Source organism: Mobula birostris, chromosome 17 (assembly GCF_030028105.1).
Source record: "Mobula birostris isolate sMobBir1 chromosome 17, sMobBir1.hap1, whole genome shotgun sequence".
NCBI lineage: Eukaryota > Metazoa > Chordata > Chondrichthyes > Myliobatiformes > Myliobatidae > Mobula > Mobula birostris.
This window is the reverse complement of record NC_092386.1, coordinates 26,892,050-26,915,998: the sequence shown is the minus strand read 5'-3', so window position 1 is coordinate 26,915,998 and position 23,949 is coordinate 26,892,050. Positions and strand designations below refer to the sequence as shown.

General features: G+C 40.9%; 1 protein-coding gene across 12 annotated transcripts in view; it reads left to right on the top strand.

Annotated features, from left to right (window-relative positions):
- Window positions 1–23,949, top strand: part of sema6a (sema domain, transmembrane domain (TM), and cytoplasmic domain, (semaphorin) 6A) — a 167,734-nt gene that overhangs the window by 134,304 nt on the left and 9,481 nt on the right. For 5 of the 12 annotated variants that reach the window (XM_072281424.1, XM_072281422.1, XM_072281427.1 and 2 more), the window contains exons 12-19: window positions 794–949; window positions 2,605–2,778; window positions 4,377–4,517; window positions 4,662–4,739; window positions 7,223–7,281; window positions 11,367–11,387; window positions 11,579–11,629; window positions 14,165–14,326. In XM_072281424.1, the coding sequence (XP_072137525.1) occupies window positions 794–949; window positions 2,605–2,778; window positions 4,377–4,517; window positions 4,662–4,739; window positions 7,223–7,281; window positions 11,367–11,387; window positions 11,579–11,629; window positions 14,165–14,326 (842 nt within the window). The other 7 variants (XM_072281429.1, XM_072281428.1, XM_072281431.1 and 4 more) reach the window with 7 other exon arrangements.

The following is a 23,949-nucleotide window of genomic DNA, read 5'->3' as shown; positions in this document are numbered from 1 at the left end:
AATGGCTAGAGAAAACCTAACTCCCACCCAGGTCATTCTAAAAATAGTCTGGCAAGTGAGCTGCCGATTCATACGCCATGCTTTGTTCTTTGCTGCGACCAAAACTTTGTACTTTCTCTTGACACTAAATGCAGTGATATTACTAATAATCTATTACTCTTCATTTTGGGTAATTATTTGGGAATGAGGAGTTAACTGCAAACATCACATAGTTACAGGATCTAAACACCTATAAATCTAGAAAGCTTCAAAGATTCAAAAGTGGCTTCAGTCTGGCCTTGTGCAGCAATTGCTAACTGGCTGTTGGTCAGTTTAACTACAGGATGTGCGATGTATATAGCTCAAATTTCAAAAAAGGCTATTTGCATTTTAGGTAGCTGGCTTGGATTATTGAGATCCTCATTCACATAGGAGTAAGCTAGGCTGATCTCCAGTCTACAAAACGTGCACTTTGCTGAGGGTTCTGAGGTAGGCTGACAAGTGCCCCGTGAAACATATTATGCATAGATGACATGGAGTTTGGAAGTCTTATGATCACTCATGAGGTAATTCCTTGCCTAGAGATGCTTTCGATTGTACAGTCACCAAGAATGAATTCAGTGAGCATTTCATTGGAATCCAATTATTGTAGAATAATCTTCAAATACCACTGAAAATTACATTGTCCAGCAGAAATACAGCCATAGTTTTACTGACAAAATACACTATTTTCTTCGTCTCATCCTTGAATGCCACTGTAACCTTTACTGGCTGCTTTCTTCTTTGACAATCCCATCTTTGTTCTCGTACACAGGCCAGGTAGTTGTGCAGGTTCTCTATCACTGGAAAAATATGGCACCTCCAATGGATTTCCAGATGACACCCTCAACTTCATTAAAACACACCCTCTCCTGGACGAAGCTGTACCCTCGATTTACAATAGGCCGTGGTTTTTGAGGACAATGGTCAGGTTCGTATTCTATTTGGTCTTAATTTAACCAATGCTAATCCTTTCTCACTGTCGGTGCTGGCAATGTTTCCAATGAAAAGAGAAACAGGCTTCATTGCTGACAGACTGCATAAAAAGAAATTCATCCTATTGGTAAAAGAAATTAAGACTATAGGGCATGCAGGGTTTGCCGGAGGACAAACTGCAAACGTTTGTAGTTGTGATTGTAAAAGGTAGCAGAAATGCAGAATTGATGCTTTGCATTGTTATTAACAAATCTGAACTTGATATATTTTTATTAACCAAAGGCATTCAGGAATATGGTGAAAAGGACCATCAGATATGATCTCAGTGAATGGCTAAACAGCCCTGTCAGGGCTGCCATCTAGGCTGCCTGGGCCTACACTGAGCAAGTTTTCCCAATATTACTTAACTTAATGCTCAATATAGGCCAGGATCAAAAACTTGGTTATATGAAATAGAATTGTTCCCTGCAGGGTTTTCCATTAGTTAAATTCAATGGCAGTTAGCAAAGATATTTTCTAAATGGTTTGCAGCGTGTTAAGTAAACAGATTTGTTGAGGATTATGGTGATGCCATGCAATTGTAAAAGAAAGAACATCTTCAAAGATGGTATAACAACAGATGTTGCCTGACTGACAATCAAGGATACTAAATGCTGAAGCGGTTTCTGTGAGAAAAAAGACAGTACTGTGAATGAGCCCATTGGCGATGTTTAACTTTTCTATCGCTTTTTGCATTCTAATTGATATTCTGTACACTTTTGACATTTTCACGCAATTTCTTTTAAGAAAAGATTTTTGCTGCTCTGGCTTTTATATTAGTTTTAGTTGGCTTGTATGAGCTCCTGTTCATTGTAGCAGTGTAGTTGCTGGGGAAATATTTATTTAGTGCGTGACTTTCTCTAGCGTCTGGTTGAAGGCAGCACAGCTGGTAAGAGTTTAAACAGTGACTGCACTGTTATGCCCATATATAGTGAAAGATCAGTTCTTTAAAAATCATATTTCATGAGCTGAACAATGCAGCCCTTGGTACAGATATATTTAGAATTTGAGTCCAGTTGATCTGCCAGTGTAGGTGAACAAAAGGGAGCTTGTCTATTTCTTGAAGCAGTCAGCATATTACTGTTAAATGGGAACCAACTCTGGTTAAAGAACCCACACAAGCCAAAGCTCTCTGTTATATTGTGAAGGAACTTGTTGCATTTTGATTTCACCACACTTAGAGATTGTTGCCCTTCTTTCAGCGTATTCTGGGTCAGGCATCATCTATTTTGTTAAAATAAAAGACTGATTATTTTGTTTGAGATGATACTGAAATACACTTTAAAATATATTCCTGTTAATGTTTTAGAATTCAGCATGGTTTTGCTGTATGACTGAATTTTAATACAAATTACATGTAACCTGTTTAGCACACACAAGATGCTGGAGGAACTCAGCAGGTCAGTCAGCATCTATGGAGATGGGATAAATAGTTGACATTTTAGGCTGAGACCCTTCATCAGGACTGACACAAAGAAGCTGACTCTCTTCGTTTCCATAGATGCTACCTGACCTGCTGATTTCCTCCAGCATTTTGTGTGTGTTGCTTTGGATTTCCAGCATCTGCAGAATCTCTTGTGTTTATGAAGCCTGTTGATTTTTTTTAAATAGGTATCGTTTGACTAAAATTGCAGTGGACATTGCTGCTGGTCCATACCAAAATTACACTGTGGTGTTTTTAGGATCAGAGAAAGGAATCATCTTAAAGTTTCTGGCCAAAGCAAACACAGGCTCCATCAATGACAGCATCTTCCTGGAGGAAATTAATATCTACAATGCAGAAAAGTAGGTACACTATCTGTTCATATTTGTGGGTTAAGCCAGAAGAAACTCATTATTTCATTTCAATAACCCTCACAGATCAAAAAGCAGTGCATTAAAACAAAGCCAGCACATCAGTCATGCTACACTCATGCTCTGCACAACTGGAAAGGGTGAATTTTGGCATAATGTCTGGAGATGGACAGAGATAGATACATGTTTGAAAGGTCAAAGAATTGAGCATTACGGTGAACTGACACTGAAAGTAAAGCACAGATCATCCAAAAACACATAGATGGCCGGACAGGCTCCAAACCTGGGTTCTTGTGCTTTTGCTGTAATTCCCAATGATCCCCATTTTACACGGACTAGAAAGCATGAATGAATAGCAATGCACAGAAAATACTGGAGCAACTCAGCGGGTCAGGCAGCATCAGTGGAGGGAAATAAACAGCTTATGTTTTGGGCCGAGCCACTTCATCGAGACTGGAAATGAAGGGGGCAGAAGCCAGAATAAGATGGTTGGGGAAGGGAGGGGAAGGATTACAAGCAGGCAGGTGAGAGGTGAGACCGGATGAGGGGGAGGTAGGATAAAATGAGAAGCTGTGAGGTGATAAGTGGAAGAGGTAAAGGTCTGAAGAAGAAAGAATCTGATAGAAGAGGGCATTGGACCATGGGAGAAAGGGAAGGAGGAGGGGCATCAGAGGGAGAAGATGGACAGGTTGAGGGGAAGAGATGTGGTAAGAGGGGAACCAGAATGTGCAATGGGAAAAGAGAAATGGAGCAGGGGGAAAGAGATTACCGGAAGTTGGAGAGATTGATTTTCATGCCATCAGGATGGATGATACTCTGAGAGAATATGAGGTTTTGGTTCTCCATCTTGAATGTGGCCTCATCATGGCAATAGAGCCATAGTGAGCCATGTTGGTGTAGCAGTTAGTGTGACACTATTACAGCTGGGGGTGTCGCAGTTCGGAGTTCAATTCTGATGTGGTTTGTAAGGAGTACGTACGTCCTCCCCGTGAACGTGCGAGCTTCCTCCGGGTGCTCAGGTTTCCTCCCACAGTCCAAAGATGTACCAGTTAGTAGGCTAATTGGTGATTGTAAATTGTCCTGTGATTAGGCGTGAGTTAAATAGGCGGGTTGCTGTGTGGTGCCATTTGTTGGGCAAGAAGGGCCTGTTTCACTCTATATCTGTTAACGAAAATTAGAGGAGGCCATGGACCAACATGTCAGAATGGAAATGGGAAGTTGAGTTGAAATGGGTAGACACCGGGAGATCCTGCCTTTTGCAGTGGACAGTGCAAAAGTGCTGGACAAAGTGGAAACCCAGTCTACGTCAGGTCTCACCGATGTAGAGGAGACCACACTAGGAGTACCGGATACAATAAACGACCCTAACAGATTCGCACGTGAAGTGGTGCCTCACCTGGGAGGACTATTGGGAGTCCTGAATGGTGGTGAAGGAGGAGGCGTAGCACTGTCACACTTGCAGGGACAAATGCTGCGTGTGAATGAATAGTTCCCTGGGGTAGGGAGAGCTGCTCATTCCCATAGAAATTCAACGGTCTCTGTGCATTGAGTCTAATTCTCACGAGGTAAATTTTCCCATTCGGTGTTAGGTGCAGTGTTGATGGAGTGGAAGACCGAAGAATTGTGGGTATGCAGCTTGATAAACCCAGTAGTGCTGTCTACGTGGCATTTTCCACTTGTGTCGTGAGGGTGCCTCTCGCTCGATGTGAACGACACAGCAAGTGCAAAAAGTGAGTATGGGGTTTGCCAGCGACACGTGTATGTGTGTGTGTGTGTGTGTGTGTGTGTGTGTGTGCACGCATTTATTTGGGAGGGGTTTACATTGATGATGCCTCAGATGTGCATTCACAAATTTCTTTTTGCCATTTCTCCAGGGCTTGTGTTGCCTCTCGGGACCCCTACTGTGGTTGGCTGAAGGAGGGATCCTGTGTGCAGTTGTCACCAGGAACGAAGTAAGCGATCCTTTTTATTGAAGGAGAAGTGAGCAAGTACGGCCTGCGACTGGAGAAGTTAAGCAAGCAGCACTGATAGTACAGGTCCTCCCCAGATTAAAGCAGGGCTCTGTTGCAGTGAACTCTTCATAACACAAATAGTTCACAAGTCAGAAACACCACTGTGAACTGAGTTCCCACACAGCAGAAGGTGCCTGTTGCCACGTGGCAGCCATCATATCGACACCACCGGTCTCCCAAACCCTCATTCGTACTTACTGGCCGTACATATGTTCATAGGCTGTGGAGGACCTGTACAAGGCTCAGCCCCATTGGAAACTATTTTCTATTGAAGTCAATAGTGTAAGTTACCCCAGGGTCCTGTTGGAGGACTGAATTCTGAATCATCTGATAATCACAGACAAATTGGCTGCTTGCCTTCTTTTATTTTAAATGAACAGTCACTTTTTGGTGGTCTTGGTGGTTAGAACTCTAATTGAAAAATTGCTGAGTTTGCTTATGGGAGGGTATAAGTTTGTTTGGCATAGCATGGAGAATAAAGCCTTACTCTTCTCCTTGCCATATCCGAATCCTTAGTATTTTTTCCACCTGTTTCTTCACACTGTACTCTACCCGCTGCAGGGTAGATGAGATAAATACTGCCAACTCATTGCACACTGCTGTCTTCCAAGATAGTGTGTAAATACTGCCAACTCATTGCACACTGCTGTCTTCCAAGATAGTGTGATGGCAATTTCCCTCATGAGGTTTATATGTATCATTACTAAAGCAGACCGGTCCTTTGAAAGTCATAGCTGAAATAAGGAACTTAGGAGAATGGTAATACACAACCACAGATTCTCAACTGAGCATCCCAACTGTACACTCTGAAATAAGAGACAGCTCCATGTACTAAAATGTCACAATATAGTAAACGCTATACTACGAAACAGGTATATTATTATGATTAGTTTTTTTTTGTCTTTGCATAGTTTGCCTTCTTTTGCACATTGGTTGTTTGTCAGTCTTTCTTTGGAGTGTTTGATTGATTCTGTTGTATTTCTATGTTCTACTGTGAATGCCCACAAGAAAATGAATCTCAGGGTAATGTATGGTAACATATGCATACTTTGATACTAAAATTACCCTGCACTTTGGAATATTGGGCTTTGTGATTTATATGCATCAAGTGGTGAGGCGAAACGATCATTGATAAACACCCTAATATCTGCACAAGAGCATATCACACAATTCCCACCGTGTTATCTGCTATTTAGCATCCTAATAGCAGGCAAAAATCAACCAAGAACTTATGTAAGATATGCCAATTTTAATTTTTGCTCTTTTTGTGAAGTTAACTTATTCTGTTTATCTTCTTACAAAACCCTCAAAAGCCATCTATAAGCAGCAAAAACAACAGTGGCTCCACCCTAGTGGTAGGCAATGACTGTTTTCAACAAGAGCCCAATTGTGTCCCCTTGACATGCAGTAACTGTAGTACCACTGATATGACATGTTCAATACCTTGGAGAGAAGGAAGGTGGAACAGCAGTCAATACCGATTATAATTTTGGCCAGGCTAGTCATATAAATAGTGGACCTAAAGAATGGAACAAATGATGGTTATCGTACTGTAAGTGACTTCCTTCTCAAAGCCCCCTCAGTATCTCCATGGTACAAAATCAGTAATGTGATTATAACATTCTCCAGTTGCCTAGGTGAGTAGGGTGCCAGCAATGCTCAACAAGCTTCACACCATGAATGCAAACGTAGCTGCTTGGCTGGCTCTCCACATTCTCTTTCTCCATCACAGGGGGTAACATGGCAGCAGTGCAGTTACTCATCCAGGCTACTCTGACATCACTGGCCAAGCTCATGACTTCTACTACTAAGAAGAGCAAGAGCAACAGGTGCATTCAAGCACCATCACAACCTTTAAGATTCCTCTCTTGAGTGTGTAAGGCAATAGTAAACAACTCAATTTATAGTTTACCATTATAGCTGGTTTTAATGTTTTGGGTATAGAAGTTGTTGACCATATTCTATGCTGGTTGCAAGTCATTGACAAATTCACATGATGCCAATTAATGAAGTTGCATGCTTAACTCAGGGACTGTATCTCTGAATTGTTGTATAACTCTATAATGTAACATTTTTCATTGCCTTTAGAATTGAGAATGGGAAGTAGAAAGCAATTAAGGTTCAGCAAGGATCAATACTTTTGCTCCCTATTGTAATCTCCCTATCATGATTATAACTCCAACACACCCGCCTCCCCCAATTCCCCAACCAGGAAACAAGGAGAATTGCGCTTTGACCTCTTACTCAGCTGGGATGAAATAACAAACATAGAACAGGGCCATTCTATGAGTTTTGGTCTGTGGTTCACCTACAGTGAATGTTGTAAATCCTGTCTGAACTATCAGTTGAAGGTGACATTTCAGAGCTTTGGTTATCATTTTATTCTTCATAACCAATGGATGTTTTCTCTTTCTCTCCTGTAGATCATCATTTGAACAAGATATCGAGCATGGGAACACAGATGGCCTGGGTGACTGCCAAAGTAATCAAACCTGTTTAATTCATACATTTTGTGCATTATTATTAATGTGAAATAATATTGAAGCTTAATAGGTGGATAAGAAAGAAAAATAGTGTCTATTTTTGTGCTTTAGTCATATATACAGACATATTTTACATATTATTTGAATTGTTTGTCCCCATCAGGAAATTAGACCAGGCATTTCCTGTTATGATACTCCTCTGCAATGGTTCCTTGGTGTATTTTGCATGTGTGGTATGACATCATTACTGGGCATAACACACACTTTTGACTTGTAGGTGTTACGTACCCCGTAACTGGGTTGCCAAACCAGCAGAAATGGATCACTCAGTTGGAGTCTGGATTACTGGAACTAAGAAAATTTTTTTAAAGAAATAAGCAACACTGTACTCTAATCAAAAGGATAATAAATGCAACAGTTCAGCAATGATAAACACACATGTACACAGAATTAGGATAACAGGATCAATCAAGCTCTATTGTCGTCTAGGGGTAAATGACCAGTTTCAAAGTGACGCAAAGTTCAGTTCAATTGAGTTCAGTTCAGTTCACAGTAATCACTGCCGTGGTGGTGGGCGGGGGGGGGGGGAAGGAGAGGGAGAGCGAAAGCGAATGAATATTCAAAACGGCTTCCACACAGACCTTCGATATTCTTCGCAGTCAGCCTTCAGGCGAGCCCTTTGTAATGTCTTCTGAGGTCACCGACTGTGACCCCTCCGTTTCAGATACGATCGTTCCTCAGTGGTGAACCCGGCACCCAGGCAAGGGCGGACACACACCAGGTTCCCGCCGATCGTACCTTTCCACCCTGTGCGTCTCTGGCTTGGTCCCACAACCAGCCCTCCAAAACTCCCACCGACTTGTGGGAGGCGCACCGCTTCCAGGGTCTCGTTACCTCGTGGTGTCGTGTGTGTCCTGCCTTAGCGAACCTGTCCCTTTTTATCCCCTTGCTGGGGTATCGCCTGTCCATCACACTTCAAACAGTTCAGGGTTCAAAAAGGAGCCGATCTTGACAGCTCTCAGACCGGTGTCTCCTTCCGTTAAACTCTCTCGTCTCTTCCTTAACATTTCCAAATGCTGCCCCATTGTCTTCCTTATCTCTCTTTCTCCTGAAGCCAGGTAGCAGATCAACTGTTGATCCCACTGGTGCCAGCACAGGACAGTTAACATCTTAATCTATGTGTACTCTTTGTAGCCCTCTTTCGTCACATAGGAAGCTCTGATGGAGATGCCAGCATTTGAATCTACTCCATTGTTTCTGCTATTAACACACAAGTCAACTGGTATTGCTGTTTCGCCAGATTGGCAGCCCATCATCCTTGGATATGTTCTGGTGCGGCATTGTGCCTCCAGCGATTGCTAAGGAGCTGTATGATCAGCGCACTCCTTAGCATGGAGGGTACTGTTACCCAACATGACACAGATTGATTCTTCTCTCAGCCAATTCTCTCTCTCCTGCCTGTTTTCTCCTTAGCCCTGTCCCTTGATTTCTCATCACCCTCTTCGCCCTTCTCTTATCTCCATGCCAACCGGCCCACTTCCCATCAGGCAGCATGCAAATGAGATGACAGCTGTCATCTGGGAATGCAGAGCTCAGTTGTGAAACCCTATTCCTCAGCTACAATCTTTGCAAATCTCACACAGAGAAAAACCTGTACTATTATAGAGCATCAGGCAATCATTAAACTGTTTTTTCTCCCCATTCTCTGCAGTTTATCAAACACGGTTCATTGAAGAGTCTAGGAAGGCATGTTGAGAACAGCACCAGGCATACTAAAATTGATAAAATGCCAGCCTAGTGAAACTGCTATGCTACATTGCAAAAGCATCCTGTAATTGACAAGTAATGTCTCAATCAGCAAATCAGACTGAGGCTAGGCAGTCCTGCCACATCTAGCCATGGATGGTGGTGGGCAAGTAAATAGCTAATGGGTGGAGGAAGCTTCGAAAACATCTCTATCCCCAACAGTGATAGTAGAGAACAGTGCATAACAGTTAAATCAAAGGCTAAAATTTGAAGCCACGTTCAGTTAGATGTGCCAAATGGATGATCTGCCTCAGCTTCCTTCTGACATCCTCCAGAGGCCAGTCATCAGCCAGCTGTACTGTGATGTCAGGAAATGGCTACTGCAGAGGCAAGAAGACCAGACAGCATCTAGCATCCCAGCATAGTAAAGAAGACCTGTACTCCACAAATAGCTGCTCCTCTAGTCTAGCTGTTCCAGCACAGCTATATAACTGTCTACCAAACAGTGTCCTGTTCATGAAAAAAAGAGGTAATCCAACCCAGCTAATTAACTAGTCTACTCTTAATCATCAACAAAATGACGGAACCTATCACTAAAGTGTTACTCACCAGAACCTTCGTACCAATTACCGACTCTCCAGCGTCCAGTATGGGTTTTGTCAGGATCTCACTGCTCCGGATTTCATCAGCAATATGGACAAAGGAACTGAATTCCAGTGGTGAGGTGAAAGTAACTGTCCTTGATAGCAAGGCAACCTTTGACTGAATATGCCAACAAGGTGATGAAGTCAATGGGCATCAAAGGAAAGACACTCCAATGACTGGAGTTCTAACTTGCACAAAGGAAAATGTTTGAGTTCAATAACATCAGCTCCAGGACATTATAGCTGAAGTTCCTTAGGAAGGTGTCTCAGACCCAACTATTCTCATGTGCTTCATCAATGACCTTCTGTCATAAGCTCAGATGTGGGGAAGTTGATTGTACAATGTTCAATTGTATTTACAACTACTCAGCAAACGGAGGAGACCATGCTTGCATGCAGCAAGACCCAATCGCTTTTCTTCTCCAGTCCTGCCGAAGGGTCTCAGCCAGATGCGTCGAATGTACTCTCCTCTATAGATGCTGCCTGGCCTGTTGAGTTCCTCCTAGGTGACACCTAGGAACTTACAACTGATCACCCTTTCCACTTCTGATCCCTTGATGAGGACTGGTGTGTGTTCCATCGACTTACCCTTCCTGAAGTCCACAAGCAAATCCACAACCAGCTCTATCTCACTTCTGCATACCACCTCGTCACCATCTGAAATACTGCCAATAATAGTTGTCTCGTCAGCAAATTTGCAGATGGCATTTGAGCTGTACCTAGCCACAAACTCATGGGTGTAGAGAGAGTAAAGCAGTGGGTTAAGCATGCATTCTTGACAAAGGCAAAGACATCTGAGCACACCACTAACTGCAGGTTTCTCTCCGAAGCTGCCAGCCATCCTGACTCTGGAAATGTATCATTAATCTTTCTTCATCGCTAGATGAAAAATTTAGATTTCTCTATGTAACCACATTGCAACTCGCTTCACCAGAGCTGCAGTGTTTCGTGCAGCTCCCTACATCTTCTCAGTGGCATTAAGAGATAGGGAATAAGTAATGGTAGTACCAACAATGTCCAGATACCAGAAATGAATTTTACACGGTGTAAGAAAAAATGCAGAGCGGGTGATAATCCTTCCTATTATTGTAAATATTTGACTTGTTTAAGGAAAAATATCTTCAATAAAATATTTTTCCTTTCCCAGACTACATGTTCAGAAAAAGTGATTAAAAACCTTATATCAAATGGGAAAATTAATTAGCACCTTTTATTATAGTTAGCTAGATACAAGCAAACACTTGGCGCAAAGAAGGTTCCTTCTTTAACCCTTGGGGTTTTGATTTATCTAACAGTTTCTGGTTATTTAGATAAACAAAGAAGTATCTCAATAATGGGAGAGAAATAGCTAACAAAACCTTAGATTTCAAAAGAAATCTGCTTTCCTGAATTGAAATGAATAAGTTGGTGTGGTTATTAAAAAAAACATGTTATGGGTGAGGAAAACTGCACAGGCAATGCAATCATGTTAATGCATTATGTTCCCTTCACCGTTTCAGAACTGTTATCACTTCCTGTTGCTTTTGTAAAACCTCTCGTAACACAACACTATTTATAAATGACTATGAAAATTCTTTCAGATTAGTTCATAGCTTTGTAAATGAATCCTTAAGAATTCTCGGCAACTATTATATAACATGAATTAATCTATTGTGTGGACATTAATATTTTAACACCCTTTCCCTTTTTTGCAGATTCCTTTGTGGCATTGAATGGTAAGCCTATATGATACTGTTGCTTCAAAATTGATTATGTGAACATTTGGTTAACATCGCATCTTTCCCATCTCCTAACTACATTTTATCATTGAGACTCAGATTCAAGTTGTTATATTACAGTTATACTATATTTCTTTTCCTTTTTTTGAAATATTTTGTTTTCTTTTCCATCGTTGTTTTCTTCTTAGACTTTTCAACCACTCCACAAGGTCATGAAATGTCTCGTGATACAGTATATGGTCAGTGTTTCTTTTTTAACCCAGTTTTATCAACTTTAGTATGCATTTATTTTAACTGTAAATCAGTTCTCCTGCTAACATAGATTATTTAGCTGTTCTTTCTATGGCTTCCTTGTCTTCTAATATTCTACACTCCAGTTAGTTTTCTGTAGATACTAGCATTGCTGCAAGACCAAGGTCTTGATGATTAGAGCAATAGTAATGCCTAATCACAGCAGCTATCCTTGACTGACTATGAACAAGACTATTTTGTCTAACACACTGCATACATATCTAGACTTGCTGGTTACATGATATCACATGCTCGACAATGCTGAGTCCTCTTTTTAGTGTTACTCTGTTCTCAAAATTATGGACGAGTTTTCAGCCTCAAATTGGGATCGCATAAAGTGAGGTTCTGGCAAAGATCTTGCCTATGGATTGTTCTGGAAATTAGCAGATGATAAAGACCAAGAATTGGATTTTTCCATGTATTACATATTGAAAGATATTAAAGAATCAGGTTTCACTTTCCCTCCGATGGCCAGTCATGCTCATTTTCATACCAGCTGCTTCCCCTGGAAATGCAGACTCTTCTGTGAATCTAGTTCCAGTTCCTGTGCTAACAGGCCATCCATTTGCTCCCTATGTTGTACTACCCAAAGAAAACTTCCAGTTATCGGTAGTGGGAACCTTACCTTCATTTCATCCAAGTTCTGCCCTCACTGTCCAAAGAATGTAAAGGACCCCAGCTGCCATACATTAACTCAGCATTGCCTAAGGACAGTACAGAAGATCACATCCACTCTGCCATTCAGCAAGATCTTGCCTGATCTGTTATCTTAGCGATGCCAACACCTTAATATCACAAAAAAAATTGACCTTGGATGGATTTTTAGATAAGCTGAACTTTCTCAGGGCAAGTTCAAAGCTTTGCAATTTGCAGCCTGTCATGAGGATTTCTGTAGAGTCATGGACACGTAGGGTTGCACAGTACAGAACATGCCCGTCGTACCATCATGTACATGCTGAACTTTTTGCCCATCTGCTCTAATTCTAGTTACCCACATTCGGCCCATGCCCTTCTCTGCCTAACCTATTTCAATATTTGTCTAAATGTCTCTTAAATGTACTGATTGTATCTAACTCCACCACCTCCTCAGGCAACAGGTTCCAGATATCAGCAACTCTCTAGTTAACAATGTTTCCCCCAAATTCCCTTTAAAGCTCCTTCCTCTTAACTTGCACCTCTGTCCTCCCCTGCCATGGGAAAAATAAAAGATTCTGATCCTCTACCATACCTATGCCCTTTGTAATTGTATATTCCACATTCAGGTCCCCTCAGCCTCCTTCACTGCAAGGTAACAAGCCCAGCCTAAAAAATCCTCCAGTCGAGGTAAAAGTCTTCCTGAATCTCTTTTGTAGTTTCTCTAGTGCAACCACATCCTTCCTACAGTATTATAAAGTTGCCCTGACTCATGCCCAATACCCTCTTGAATACTTAGCTACCAGTGTTGCCATTTTAAGAGAACTATGGATTTAAACTGCAAGATCCCTCCATTCATCAGCATTCCTGACCATTCAATTTATGTCCTACCCCTTTATGACTTCCCCAAATTGTTCTATATAGTGCACAAGTGCATTTATATATGCAAATTAGCACATTTGCATTATTTAACTCTCCGCTTCATTGGCATCTTTGACTTTCTGAGCTAACTCCTTCATGGAATACGATGAATGAATGAGGATGGTGAGGAGTCAACGACAAACATTCCTCAAGCCAAATATTCCGGATGAAGAAAATATTAAACATTACTTTTATTAGACAGGTTAACTGCAACAGTTCCCTTAGCTTCAGGTAATATATTTCTGCAGTTAATGCAAGTGTAAATGCCTTATAGTGTAATATTTCATTTCTGATAATCATAATTTTTACCGGAATATAATGTAATCTGAATAAGACATCTCCCTGGGGATAGTTCTTTTTCTAAAATGGAGGGTAGTAACAGGATAGGCTGTTTATTCTCACTCCCCTCAATGTTTTCCCCTTGTAATATAAACACTCCCCCCCCTCTAGTTACACTGAAAATGTCTGCTGTGAAACAATATTTCCTGTCATAGTTGACGGTGAGTAATGAAATGCTTCTGTCAGCACAAACTTTCAGCCTATGGCACCGAGCAAAAATAAATTCTTTTTAATGATTAGGTCCAGCAGACTAAAGGACAATCCTGTGGCAAAATCATTGTTGACAATCCTTAAAATGGCTCCCTCCTTCTCATAGCAATGTCTCTGATTGCCATCACAGTTATTCAGGACCCCTGTCTCACAGATGCAGCGTGCTGCAAGCTAGCATGGGTTGTCATTGTTGCTACGTATTTCATTGCAGATTTAATATGAAAGAGGAAAATAAATTTTAAGATAACTTAATGTAAAATGAATTTTAAAAAACAATTGACTTATGCTAAAACAGATGTTTCTGTTTTTCCTGACTTAACAATAAGTTCAGACTCTTGAGTAAAACAGAATGACCTTGACTGTGTTTACAATGATGACAGGCCACTTCAGTTCTGCCTTTTCCACTACCACCCCTCCTACAGCAGTTAAGGAGGGTTTTGATGCCCAGGGGCCGATGCTGGATCAGAAGAATGCTGTTGCGTCCTCAGAAATCATTGACCCATACGTGGCTAACCCTCCACACATTCACCGTGATACCAACGGTAAGGCCTCGGAAGCACTCCTTTCCTGTGGCGGGGGTAAATGGCAGGGTCGCTGCTTCCAGCTGGGTAAAATCCATTGACTTATGCAAAAAAAAAAGGAGAAATTGGACTTAACTGATTCTTGGTGTCACTGCCATCAATTTATTTCTGAGCAACTCAAGCATAAAGGAAGCTCTCATCCTGAATGAACTGGGACTAGACATGAATCCAGATTATGAAGTTGACTCTTAATTACCCAATGAAATGGACTAGAAAGAAAGCTCTCATCCTTAAAAGAACCGGGCCTGGACACAAATCCAGACTCCCAGCTCTGGAGTTGACTCTTGGCCCAATGAAAGAGACTAACAAGCCTTTCAACTCAGAAGTATCTCAGAGCTGGTAATAGACTTTGGCCTTCTCAGCAGTGTTCATAAATGAAATTTAAAAATGAACAATAATAACATTCTCAAAAGAAACAGGTCTGCTCGTTTGCTCGCAATCCTTTCTCCATTCCCTCAACAATATCCAATTTTAAAGCTAAATTTGGGTGACTTGTTTCTAGGCTGTTAGACATGCACAGACTGGATTGACATGCACTTTTAATTTCCAGTTCTGCCTTGCGTTCCACTCTTCCTCAAGGGTGATTAACCTGCGAAATAGAAAGCAGCAAAGTTAATATCAATTGCTGCTCTGTGCCACTTGATTATGATCAAAGTTGGAGAAGCGTAGAATTGTTGTGGCACACAAGGAGACTAATGGCCTTTCAGTTCTTTGCCAGCTCTGAATAGTTTGTTCCATTCCTCACAGCCCTGTAAATTATTTATTGTGCCTTCCAGTTCTCTTTTGATAGTTCTGTCAACAAACTCTGCAGGTAACAAGTTCCAATTCAAAGTTACTCTCTGTATAAACCAAAAAATGTCCTAATAAATGGTCTTGGCCCAAAACCTCGACCCTTATTTCTTTCCATAGATGATGCCTGACCGGCTGAGTTCCTCCAGTATTTTTTTGTGTGTTCTTCTCACAGTATGATGGTCAATACTATGATAACCCCTTTTATAAACAGCACAAGTTTTTGGCTAGAACTATTTATCCCATTACTTCTGTGAAATATTTAAGCTGATTATCTGTGGGAAATAAGTTTGGGATTTCATCAAAATGTTTTAATTGGACATAAACATAGTGGTGATAGAAGTTAGTTAAGTGATTAACATTGAATCATAATTTAAGTAAAATATGTCCTTCAGGTTAATAGTTCGGCCTCATCTGTAGCTTTAAAAGCTAACCACAGTAGCTATTAATTTAAAGTAACTATTAATCATCTTAGAACCTGTACAATAACAAAGGAAAGCTTAAAAGCTATAAATAATTACTAGCTGGGATGGCAAGACCCAAGCTTTAGTGAGCTGCTGTGGAATCTGACTAAAAAAAGTAAAAACTTGCATAACAAGAAAAACAAACACAAAAGGAAGTGAGTATTGATTAAAAGAAGGAAAGACTATATTTATGTGTGCCCTGCCTAACTGGGAAATCCCAGGTTTGATTCTTGGTCCACAATGAGTAACAAATCTTACTTGGAGGAAAAGTTGAAACAGCCGAAGAGAGCCAATTAGCCACAGAGTTTTCACTTGCATTTAAAACCCAGACCTCATTGCCATAAAAAAATTCTTCTCGTGCAGTATATAGAAGAGCTAGTGGGTTCTTCTCTGCCCCTGAGATTCCTTCCATTTAAATCAATTTCTGAGTAGGCTGCAAAGCACAACCACTGCTGGTAGCATGTTTGACTGAGAATGCAATTCTTGGCTTTTGCAGAATGGCCACTGGCTCCATCTTAGTGTGGGTACTTTTGTGAGTTGGGGGAGTCAGTATTTGGAAGCAAAAGGAAACTAGCTCAAAAAATGTAACCTCATTGTGAATAAAGACGCAATTAACCCACGTAAACATTTCACGGACAATTGGCCCTGTTCCAATTTTGTGTCCTTGCTAACCCTTTGTGTTCATTGGGTTTACCTTTCTTGTGCTCAGTTTTGATTAAAACAGGGAATGGCAGTGACCCAAGAGCCTTATTAACACCAAACAAGGTCATTTTAATTTTTAATGCACTGCGGGATGTCATTTTGATTAGTAGTGACAGAGCTGGAAGCAGTTTACCTCCTTACAAAGAACAATGGTAGCAGAGGTGACTGCATGGGTCTGTGTGGGTGTGCTTTTAATACACTAAATTACCTATAAAGCTTGGTGTCAATTGCATTTGATGGTTTTATTGGGAAATGGATTTGTTTTTTTCTGTTTATTTATGGTTAATGTGGTATGTTTTTTTTCTGTTGGCATTTGAGAATTATTTTCAGTTTATTTTGCACAATGCCGCATGGAGTTCAATTATTGAAATTCATATTCGTTTGCTGTATTGCTCCCCATCACGACCTCTGAGAAAATGCACGTGCAGTGTGAATGTATCCACCACAATGTCTGTGCTGCTGCTTTTTCGCAAAACTCTGCTCTGTTTAACCTAATTCTATGTTACACACTGGTTCCCTGGAGATGTCGCACCCACATGACCAGTCTCCCTTGGGTTATGCTGTTTCAAGCAAAATACTCTCCGTGCTGCAAGATGAGTGGACTGACCTGACAGGCCGGTCTATGTGGGTGAGGCATTTTATGTGTGTGCAGCTGCTTCTGATATTGAATACTCTGAAATGTTTCAACGAAGCTACAAAGAGAGCACCCACTTTCATTTCTTCAATTACAGTCAACATTGGCCAGATTTTTTTATTTTTATAAATTATTTTTATGAAAATCTTTCAGAGTATGCTTCTTTCTACTGCATTTTTGTGTGTTAAACTAATGATATGAATCATTTTTGCAAAAAAAAAATAACCCCCCAGTCTAACCTTCCCTTCTGCTGCCATTGTATTGAAGACCACCCCCCCCACTGGACATTTCATCTTCTTGTATGAAATGTTGCAAGGCCTTACTGTGTGTTGTATGATTCATTACTAACAACAGAAATGGGAGAACCAGTAGAGCATAAAATCACCTCTCATTTTTCCCTCCTTTAGGATTTGACCATTCCTTTTTCCCACTTGTGATTTATGTCTGCATGTCCTTGTAACCCTTGTTTAATAGTTTTTGATATCTCTGTCAATTGCCTAAGTCAAGGATAGCCCCTCTCCTCTGTTCCTCCTTATCTCAGTTACCAGATGTCTGGAGCCTTTGCAGTCTCTGCCTGGTTGATACAAATATTACGGTTTGTACTGGCAGTGGCTGAGAATTGCTGGTTTACAAAATTAACTCGAGAGAATTTCTTTCACGCTTGCAGTTTTTATCTGTGTGCCATTCATGATCATGAAGTATTGAACATGCTTGTTTACAGATAAAGTTCCCAACTGCAATATATCACAGTATTTTTAGCTTGAATTCTGTTTCTTTGCATCTAGTTTTGCACTGCTAAGCCATCTGTACTTTACTGTTTAAGCATATATGAGAAATCGTGCTTTATGCCTTAGACGTATCATCACCTTCTCTCCGACCTTAATATTTCTTCACTGTTTTCTGAGTTAGGTGAAAATGAGGAGCTGAAGTCTAGGCAGAGAAAGTGAGGGCCATGTTCTTAAAAAGTTCTTTGCAGATCCTCTCCAAGTTACCAATGCTTGAATTATGGACACCCGTACATTCACAAGCTCACTAAAATATTATTCAATTCAAACGAAAACTAATCTTGAAAAAAAGATCTGTTTATATGTAAACTTCCTAAAGTAATCAGACAGTGCTTTCTCTTCAGGATACATGCTGGCAGTTTCCCTGCGGGGGGTCACTTAACAGAGTTAATTTAGAAATTGGAATTAAGTCGCCTCAATTGATATTTATGCAATACTACTCTATAAACAATGTAACGTTCACTGATACTTAAATCCCATTAAAACCAGCCTTTGAGCGTGAGACTTAGTATCGTTGTAATTAGGCAGGGGCAGACAATAAACAAATGTTCATGTTTATCGTCCTTGATCAATACCGTTCATTTCATACGGTGTGGGTAGTTACCACAATGAGTGATTTGTGTATTTTCTAGCAAACCTGGATCTGTAAATACAGAATCTGTTCGCAACTAGGATAATAACGTTTACGCTTCTCCCTTTTGCAGCTTAACAGAAATGTTCTATTTTTGTAGGCTACTTTACTAAAAATATGTTTGTCCTGTTAATGCTGCATAAAGCAATCTGTATATTAAGAGGTTTTTTTTGGTAGTCAATCTGAACTTTCATTCCCCCCCCACTTCAACTGTAACGTTTAATGCACTTCAGGTCACTGGATTTACATGCTGTTTGGACACATACTCAATCATATTGTGTAAAATTTAAAGTGACGAATATTAATCCCAGCTGTCAGCTTCTATTGAGCTGAAATCTGGGATTTTTCATTATGATTATTACAAAGCGTCAACCAGACATTTCTACATGTTTCAATGTGTACAAGAGCTGTGATTCAAATGCAATTTCAGTGAACATTACAGCAACAACTCTGCTTATCAGCTTTAATTTATTTGAAACATGAGCCTAATGAAAGCTATGCGAATAATCACTAACACTATATTAACTGTACAACAGAAGGTGTTCTGGTTTCCTGCCTTCTTGGGAAGTAACTTAGTCCACTAAGTACTTCTTCCTGGACTGCATTATTTCAAAAGTTGTGATTCCGTGCCTGACAAACAATCTCTATATAGTGAATATCTCCATAATGGAGCAGGACCAAATAACTTCATGTCTCTTTGACCTTCCCTTCCATCATCGTCCCACAATTTCTCATATAATCCACTAGAAATTTTGATTTGTAGCTAACAAAAACAAGTAGGGACTGATAAGACTTCATCTGACTGCAAAGTACTGTTTAGTTATTTGTTGAAATTAGAATTTCTGCTGTTAGCATGGGGTAAAGTTAGTTAAAGATGAGGACAGATTAAATATCTTTGGGTCCTCTTGAAGGGTCTCGGCCAAAACATCGACTGTTTATTCTCCTCCATAAATGCTGCCTGACTTGCTAAGTTCTTCTAGCATTGTACCTGTATGCGTTGCTCAGGATTTCCAGCATCTGCAGAATCTCTTGTGTTTATTGTTCAGTCTGTTGTTTTTGCATGTGAATGTTCTGTGAGATGAATTCTGGGTTCGAAGTAGCCACTCTCAACGTTCCTGGGGAATGTCAGCTGTGATATTCGAAAGTACTGACTTCTTGGCGATGAGGTTGCCTACCTGAAACAGACAATGAAATAATTGTGAAGTACAAAGCTGGACGATGAGTTTGCATGCAGCAGGCTTTCATAAATAGAAAGGTGACAACTAGCTAATCTGTTTCAGGTAAATTGACAGAGGGATAAATATTGTCAAGGTACTGAAAATAATTCATCTTTTCTGAATCAGGCTAAGACAGTGTTAACGTTAAAGTTAGTTAGCCCCCATCAACACCGTTCATTATAATACTGTGTAGATATGAGCTGGCATATCCAATGATTTTGTGTATTTTCTGGTTAATGGGAAAAATCAACTTCAGGGCATCTGTAAAAAAGAAAGAACCTGTTCATAAGTGAGTCTTACGAGTGTTCATAGCTATTATAAAAACACGATTGAGGGATGGGTAGGACTGGTAGTTAAGCGTTTTAGAGTATAGATGTTCCATGTGTGAATTGAGGTAAAAGAGGAGGAAGAGAAGTATTATTGATTAAGGAGAACATCACAGCAGTAATTAGGATAATCTTGAAGGATTATCCAGTGAGGTCATGTGAATGAAGCTCAGAAATGAGAGAAGAAGACAACTTTAATGGGATAGGTTCCCCAATCGTCAAAGGGAATTAGAGGATCAAATATATAGAAAGGCAGTTAATTAGCTGCAAGAATAATACAGTTGTAAGAGTAGATGATGTCAACTTTTCTAATATTGACCAACTGCTAAGGCTTGCATGGGCAAAATTTGTTGTGTGTCCAGCAAATTTTTCTCAAGAATATCCAGTCAGAGAGGGGACTATGTCTGACCTCACATTGGGAAATAAGGCAGGGAAAGTGACTGAAGTGTCAGTGGGGCAGTGCTTTGGGACCAGTGACCACAATTCTATTAGTTATAAAATAGTTATGGAAAAAGGTAGGAAAGTTCTACATTGGCGCAAGGCTACTTTTGTTGGCATTAGACCAGAATTTGCAAAACTTAATTGCTAGAGTGGAGAGCAAGGCTGGTGGGTTAGGGAACCCTGTCTCATGAGGGGTATTCATGCCTGTGTCAGGTATAGGTAGTTGGAATCAAGTAAATCCCTTGAGGAGTATAGGGAATTAAGAGGGTAAAAAGAAGACATGGTTAGATTTGGAAGATAAAGACAAGAAGAATCCTAAGAGATTCTACATGCATATTAAAGGAAAAGGGTAACTTTAGAGAGAGACACACAAAATGCTGGAGGAACTCAGCAGGTCAGGCAGCATCTATGGAAATGAATAAACAGTCAGTGTTTCAGGCGGAGACCCTTCTTCACTACTCAGACAACTTTAGGGAGAATAAGGATCAGTGTAGTCCACTATGTGTGGAGCCACAGGAGATGGGCGAGGTCTTATTTATCTTTCTTGTCTGTATTTACCATGGGGAGTGCCATGGAAATGAGCAAATTCAGGAAAGGGAACAGTGATGTCTTAAAACATTGATATTACAAAAGGGGAGGTGCTGGAGGACAAAGTACACAAAGATGGATAAGTCCTTGGGGCCAGACGCAATGTGTTCTAGGACATTATGGGGAGTGAGGGAAGGAGTTGCTTGTGCCTTTGTGATTCCTCGGGTATATACTCTCTTAGTAATACTGTCATGTTCTCCTTAACCAAAAATGTAGCTCCCTCTCCTCTCCTACCTCCACCTCTATAAAAGCCTGAAGCTTTTATATCCCAGGGCACTGAGGTAGTAACCCTATCCATCCCTCCAACATATTTCAGTAGTGGCTATCATATCCTTGGGTTTGTCCATGCCCTAAGCTTATCTGCCTTGCCTATCTGGCTTCTCGCATTAAGATAAATGCAGTTTAGTCTATCAACCCCTCCTCCCTCCCCTTCCCACTCCTGCCCGTCCTGCCAACTGAACTCACTTCTGTATTTGCCTCAACTTTCCCATATTCCACACGACTATTTTGCGACCCACTCCCCATTCAAACTAGCTTAAATCCTTCCGAATAGCACTAGCATATCTCCCTGCCTGGATATTGGTCCCCAGTAGTTCGAGTGCAACTTGTCCCTCTTGTACACAAGCTCCTCACCTGCCCTCTTCTTCTGTTGCTGCCTCATTTGCACAGCACGCCAGGAATAATCCAGGTAGTCGAGCCCTTAAGGTCCTACTTTTTAATATTCTATATATATATATATATATATATATATATATATATATATATATACACACACACACTCTATATATTTCTTATTGTAATCGATGTATATTTTAAGTATTGCACTGTACTGCAATCCCTTTTTGAAACATCCCTTGTTCACATGCCAGTGTGTGCGGTGATCTTTGGTTGCTCACTCTCCTGCTTGAGGATGTATTTCAACCATCCGGAGACATCCTTGACCCCAGAAGACAGGAGCCAACTCACCATCCTGGAGTGTTGTTCACAGCCAGGAATCTCCTGTCTGTTTGCAAGAGGTGGTGTTGGAAGCTTTCACAATAGGGCCATTTAAAATACTCCTAGATAAGCACATATGGATATTAGAAAAACGGGGTTTAAGGGTTAGATTGATTGTGGAGCCGTGCTCCTTGTTGTCACCACACTCTGAAAGATCATTTCCGTACCCCTCCCCCAGCAGATTCCAAAATGAGATACTTGTTAGAGAGTGGAATGGCCACAGGAGAATCTTGAACTCCTTGCAAAACCCTTCTACCTTTACTGCTGGTCACCCACCTAACTGCCGCTGGCGTCTCTGGCGTGGCAGCTCCTCTCTGTGATGCCAGCATCATGGATATTCCTGCGTGAGTCCAGCGGCAAGACCGGCCACTCCTTCGGGAGCTGCATCCGGATGCACTTCCCACATAGTATACAGTCAGCAAGGACACAAACAATGTCTGAATGGATTTTTGTTTTGTTTGAGTGCATCTTAAATCCATAATGTTTTGAGTCAGAATCTACCACTGAGTTACGATTGAGACTCACAAACATGAGAAAATCTGCAGGTGCTGGAAATCCGAGCAACACACACAAAATGCTGGAGGAACTCAGCAGGCCAGACAGCATCAATGGAAAAGAGTACAGTCAACGTTTTAGCCCGAGACAATTCAAGCAGCAGTCTCCTTGGAAACATTCCCCATGCAATTTAAATCTTTATCCATGAATGTCTGACACCAAAGCATAATTTGTCAATAAGGGCCCACAGCTGGCATTTCATTTACTCTACCCAATGATGCCGGGCTTCCCACGTTTTTAAAGGATCATCTGTCACTCACATAATGATGACTACTGAACTGGATTCTTTCCCCTTCACTTTGCAATCTCTGTCTCATCCAATGCTCTCCGATGAAGATTAGCTTTACTTGTCACATGTACATGGAAACAAACACATCGTGGAATGCACTGTTTGCATCAATGACCAACGCAGACCGAGATGCGCTGGAGGAAGCCCAAAAGGGTCGCCAGGCTTCCGGTGCCAATGTCGCATGCCCACAACTTGCCAACACTGACTTGTACGCCTTTAAAATGTGGGAGGAAACTGGAGCACCTAGAGAAAACCCATGTGGTCTCAGGCGAACATACAAACTTCTTACAGACAGCAGCAGGAACTGAACTCACCCCCGATTTTACAGTTTCCGCAGTAAAGTATTACACCAATTGCTATGCTATCATTCTACCCATAGATACCTGAGCATCAGAACTAAAATTCCCTTGTTCTCAATCTGCAAACCAGATGGAGGCATTTCATCCTCATTTTTCTGCTGTAGGTAATTTATTTCTCCACTTCTCTTCCATGACCACTGTGAACTACCTGCAACAAATAGGAACTGATTTTTAGCACTATAGGAAGTTGCACAATGCGAGAGTAGCTCAAGGATTGTTCTTACTTGATCATAGAGTCATACAGTATTGCAGCATAGAAGTAGGCCATTCGGCCTATCCAGTCCATGCTGACCTGGTATTCTGCCTAGTCCCATACACCTCCAAGCCCCTCTCATTCGTGTTCCTATCTTAAATGTTACCACATCTACCACTTCCATAAGCAGCTCATTTCACACTTGCAGTACCCTCTGTGTGAAGAAATTTTCCCTCAGAAGCTCCATGAATACTTCACCTTTCAACCAAACCCATGACCTCTCATTCTCATTTCTTGAACCCTTTCCCCAATTATCAGGGAAGTAGTAGCGGATAATTAGTGCTACATTAACATGACTTGGATGTGAAGCTTGTATACCCGTCCTTGCCATGATGAATGAGGTACCTAAGTCCCAAGGTTCAACCTCATGGCTCACCTAACTGACCATAAAAACAACAGAGACCATTTTGCCTCAGGAGTGCTATAGACAATGGCTGCTAGTTGGAGATAAAAGATGTGATTTGAAAAATTAAATGTGTGCCTCTGCAGAGGCCATTAAAAGGAGTCTTCTTAATATATTAGACCATAAACCTTAAGATATAGGAGCAGAATTAG